This window comes from Eschscholzia californica, unplaced genomic scaffold (assembly GCF_041429995.1).
Source record: "Eschscholzia californica isolate CP2 unplaced genomic scaffold, dmEscCali1.0.p SCAF_3, whole genome shotgun sequence".
Lineage (NCBI taxonomy): Eukaryota > Viridiplantae > Streptophyta > Magnoliopsida > Ranunculales > Papaveraceae > Eschscholzia > Eschscholzia californica.
Window position 1 is genome coordinate 7,299,865 of NW_028238420.1, and position 5,313 is coordinate 7,305,177.

At 37.6% G+C, this 5,313-nt stretch overlaps 1 protein-coding gene across 1 annotated transcript; it reads right to left on the reverse strand.

Moving 5' to 3' along the window:
* Positions 1 to 2,693: 2,693 nt before the first annotated feature.
* On the reverse strand, positions 2,694 to 4,439 carry LOC147548088 (uncharacterized). Its single transcript, XM_086671698.1, has one exon. The coding sequence runs from the start codon at positions 4,315 to 4,317 to the stop codon at positions 2,893 to 2,895; it is 1,425 nt and encodes a 474-aa protein (XP_086527824.1). The 5' UTR covers positions 4,318 to 4,439; the 3' UTR covers positions 2,694 to 2,892.
* Between the last annotated feature and the right edge of the window lie 874 nt (positions 4,440 to 5,313).

A 5,313-nucleotide genomic window follows, 5' to 3' on the forward strand; every position in this document is an offset into this window, starting at 1 on the left:
TTTTAGAAGAAGCAAAATAGTTCATTAAGAAACAGAGTAATGGTAGCCGAGTGCACCATACCATCTGAACGAATGATTTAGTAAGGTAGAGGAAGTGACAAAACCTGAAAAGCAGTAGTAGCACACTAGCACTGACCTAATTTTCAGTCCTCACTAGGCCCACAAAAATAATAACTTTAGGGTTATTAAGAGACCCACTGAAAAGATTAAAAGAAACAATCACTTAATACATTGATAGCTTTACAATTCTTATCCTGAAAACAAATTTCTGCAAGTCCTCAGCATATGAAGGCTATCAACTTATACTGAAAACTGTTTGTTGCTCTAAATGTTTATACAACTGAGTTAGAGGAGAAGAGGTTGTTTTTACGTAAAAGCCCTACTTAATCCTATCTTTCAAACCCAAACTTAAATCGTCAAATGCTTTAGGTGGTGGAAATGATTATACTTCATCGACTAATGCTGCTTATAGTTCTTTCAGTGATCTGAATAGGTCATAACCACTTTCGGCACCTCTGGAGACCACCAAACTTCACCCTAATGTGTTTTTTAGCAACAAGCATTAGCGGTGGTCCTATCAGAACCTATGACTACATCACCTACAACATGATACCTACATATATAGCTTCCACTACCTCGAAGGAACAGTTTTGGCTTTTATATGTCCTGGACAACAGCTATCTCAAGGTGAATATGGAGCACCGGGGATTGGAGAATGTTTCGCCGAGCCTGGGCAACAAAACAAATATGGGAAAACAAGCACAAAAAATGGATGTTTGATTTCTATTTCAACTTGACGAACAACATGATCATATTATATGCAAACATGTCAACCAACAAAGAGCACACATGATCAAACCACAGTTGGATCAATGTGAGCTTATCACTGGAAAACCTTAAGCAGAAGGTTTAGGAGTTCCAAAAAATCATGGGCAGACAGAGAGAGAATTGCACACAATAAAGAAGAGCGAATGTATCGTCAAGACCCAAAAAATTAAAACCAAGAGAATTTAATTGTGCATCTTTCCGTCTATAGCTCACATTTTCAGCCTACCATGAGTCCATGCGTACAGACGAAAGTCTTTCTTAACCATCTCACAAGGGTTGGAAAATTTTCTTTGAAGTAATGCTGGTAAGGAGGAGGACAATGTAAGATGGCTCACATGTTAGTTTTCCACATCCTCCCTCACATAGTTACAATATGTTTTAGAGGAAAATAGACCTCGGGATGACCATATGGTTGTTTCATGAAAAAAAAATAAGAACCGTAATGAGAACCCTATTCCTTCTTGGTTGGTCACATGTATAGGCTGGAATGTACTTTGGCCGAGTATTTGAGATTCAAGCGAGTATTTAAACACAGAGTCTAAGAACATGCTGCAGATTCATCATCGGAGCATGAAAGAAACCTGCCTAAAAGTGAAAAACTACAGGTAAAAAGATTGAAGGACGGCATCAATAAACTTGTTCAGCTTAAAAGAATAAGTTCGTAGTCTTCCAACCTTGTATCACCTGACCTATTGCTTGCAGGATTAAATAGTACTTTTAGAAAGGGATATTCTCCTAGTACATATTATTATTAGTAGTAGAGCAACCAACAAAGACGCGTTAATTATTCCTTCTTAGATATTACTGAATAAGGGGAAATGTGACAACCAATCGACTCCCATATATAGTCTGCTTAGATAGCCAAAATGTTCTTTATTTCTACAGCCTTAATAGTGGATGCCCCTTACTAATATGAGGCTTAAGTTGTAGCTCAACAATAAAGTACCAACAAAAACTAGTTGATATGCCTTTAGAATGCAGACATACTGCAAAGGTAGAAAACGATATGTCTTTAGTCAGACAAACTAACATCTACTTCTGCGCAATAATTAAGTCTAAGAAATCTGCATAAAATAGAAGTAAAAGCTTTCTTTCATCTCCATGAGTAATGAAATTTAATACATATTGCAACTCTCTGCATCTTAATTTTCTCCCACACTTTTAGTTACTTTCCAACCATACAATACTGTATGTAAGAATCATGTTTCAGGTGTACATGTGAACCAAATATGCATTCACCCCAAGTTATATATGGCTCAACGCTTTATGTCTCGATATGATAGCTAGCTAGTTTGATTGATAAATTATTTGCAGGTCATGGACAAGAGCATACCTCTGATAGCATGTTAACTTTGTGGTCGTCCAACTCAAAACCAATTGGAATGAGTGGAGATGACCTATATATTATATTCTTCGTTACTAGATCACTCTTTTCCCATGTGGGGCTATTCTCATGACTCATGAGCCACCTCATGTGTCCGTTGTTTAAGATAATATGTGTCTTTTTTCCTTAATTTGCGATTGACATGGATCTCGTGTGACTTTTAAATATGTCACGTGTGGTCTAGCTTTGGTACCATGAAAGAATTTGGTTATCGATAGTTTTAAGTATATTAATATGATCCACCTAACATCTTTTTTCTAGTGAATGTATCTCATAAAATATGGAAACATCTGAAAGGTAGAACTAAAGATATTTAGAAACTAGAGAAACATTGGAAACAAATCTACGAAAATATTGGTTTCCTCTAGGTCTCATTTTCGTCTTGCTTCTTATACATTATTACATTTTAACTCAAGATGAATAAGTATTGAAATACCAATGATATGTACTGTCTTATTTGTTGAACTAAGCATATACTGTGAACCCAATTTAGCATTTATTGCTTGCTCTTCAAATTAAGTATTTGGTCAAGCATATGTAGTAGATACATACATCAAACAGATCAAATGGATTAAGACGAAATCTACATGAAATAGGAAACGAACAATACATTGAAATTTACAACTAGAAGAATAATGCTTACATTCTAATTACTGTGGAAGACCTTAACAATAGTGGGTTTACGAAATCTTGTCTAGGTATGGAAAATCTTCGAAAATAGATGGTAAACGAGCATCCAACATAGTTAGGTGAAATGGGTTAGTTACGGAATGAAGAATGTTACCTCTTGGTGGATTTACGCTCGTCTGTGTAGCGCAAGTTCTCGAGTTAGCACTAGTCCCCTCAACGTCCCAATTTTCAAGAAAAATGTTGTTTCTGTTATTGTTGTAGTAAGAGTCTTTATTGAGGTTTAGCCCCTTAGATGTTTCGCGCTCTTGTTTATGGTGGAAAGTATGGGAAACACTTGAGTTTCTGGTGCTTACCAATCGCTCCTCTAATGAGTGAGAGTTGAGCTTATCAGCATTGGGTACCACTTCCGAATAAGATGTTAAATTTAGGTCACCTGTAACTTTTAACCCAGTAGGATGATAAGAAGACCTTAATTGGTTCAGGTTGTTCTTGAAGTGGTTTCTTTGAGTATACGGCGAAACAGATCCATTCCGAAACTTTTCGATAGTCCTTTCCCTTGCCCTAGCTCTTGCCTTTGCCCTAGACTCTTTTGCTTGAGGATGAACAACAGGCCTGCGACATGGTCGACTAACCCTTTTGTCATTCTTTGTATTACTTGAGATGTTATTGTTGTTGCCTTGTTGATTCCCATCTTGATTATTACTAGTAATAGTCATGTTGCAATTTTCGACTTCAGATATTATTCCACATGAGTCGGATATAGGCGAATTGACACTCTTCAAACCACCATCACCTCTACAACTTAGAGATAACTCCTCGATAGCATCTTTCGAGTTAAGCATAAGCCATTCAACAGTTTTGCTTGCTTTGTCAAATCCAAGCATGTCTTGAAGAGTAAAGAAGGGACAAGCAACTTTAAGTGACAGTCTCATCCTCCTGTTTCGGGGACCTTGAGCTGTAACAATCTTGCTATGACGGTCTTTCTTCGATGTATTTGAACATCTCTTAATATCATTCGAGCTGATTTTCTCTTCGCCACGACATCTTTTACCACCTGAGTCCATATTTGTGGCATCATTCTCGATCGCGACCGTCGTATCTAGGTCCGAGAAGTCTATTTGATGACCATGAAAACCTTCAAGTGGTAAATTTTGGTTTCTACTAGTAGTGTCATCAGTTAGGGTGGTAAAGAAGTCTTGTTCTTGTACATGGAAATTGTGACTTAGAAACTCTTGGTGGTTTTGTAAAACCCTAGCTACTTCATTTTCATGGTCATTGTGGTCAATACTAAAGGTGGGAGAGCAATGGAAGAAAGAAGAAGATGTCTGGGGAGGAAGAGTAAAAGGAGAAATATGTGTCTGTTTGAAAAAGTTATTGTTAGGGTTTGCATCATTTAAGAATGGTAATTGATGATCAAATGTAGTGAAAATGATAGTATTGTTACATAAATTATCAATGTTGTTTGAGTGAATCATCTGTTTGGTTTATAAGTTTGGAAATAGGCAATCCCTTAGAAGAACTTCTTCACTAATATTTAGATGAGAGAGAGAGAGAGAGAGAGAGAGAGAGAGAGGATGGGTTATGAGAGAAAATGGAGTGATGTAGTAGAAGTAGGAGCAAGGTATTATTGCAGGTAAAGAGATTTTTTATTGTTCTTTTTGCTGAAAATAAATCTTGGGGAGGACAAACTAGGTGTCATACCATGATTGGTAGCAAAAAATTGACATGGCAGTAACTTTACTCCTTTGGAAGGTGGTTTAGCAAATTAGATAGTGACACGTAGTTTTGTCATCCCTAGATTTGTTGTTTTGTTCTGTTACTCTATATATGGGGGAATCATTTGGGGGGTACTATTGTAATTGAGCGATGAGTTTGGAACTGTGGATTTCTATTGGAAGTGAGTGGATATTGGAACACTGGTAGTGTACGGGTTCACGTGGGAGCAGGTGAAGATTGACAGCAATCCGCTTAGTTTTCAACATGTAATATTTCTTTTTTTTTTTTTTTTTTTTTTAAGAGAAGGCAATATGTTAACCAAGAACGACAAGATCGAAACCCCAATGAACACATGTGGCGCCCCAAATCTTAGTAGTTGCTCATATTGCGTCCGCTTTAGCCACCTCACACAGGCACGGGGTTTTGTTCTTGGCGAAGGCTCCATTAGCCCCCTCAAAAGGGTTGGGTATGGGTGACGACACAAGATTCGCTCGACCATCAGAGTACGCAGCGACACCATTGACCCCCCCATAGCGATATTGTCTTCACTTTAGCCACCACCTACAATGATATGAGGTTTTGTTCCCACTAGAGGCCTCGGTACTTACCAAGTTCAGCGTACACCTATAGCCCAGGCTCCGGACACTCTCGTGAGCGATGTGGGACTATTACAACACATGGTAAAAAAAAATATGTGATTTTTGTTTGAGACATTTTAAAGGTTCTGAAATGTCTATGTTATCCGTTTTCAATGT

Coding starts and splice junctions, on each gene's coding strand:
- LOC147548088 (XM_086671698.1), bottom strand. CDS start 4,317: ATGATTCACTCAAACAACATTGATAATTTATGTAACAATACTATCATT.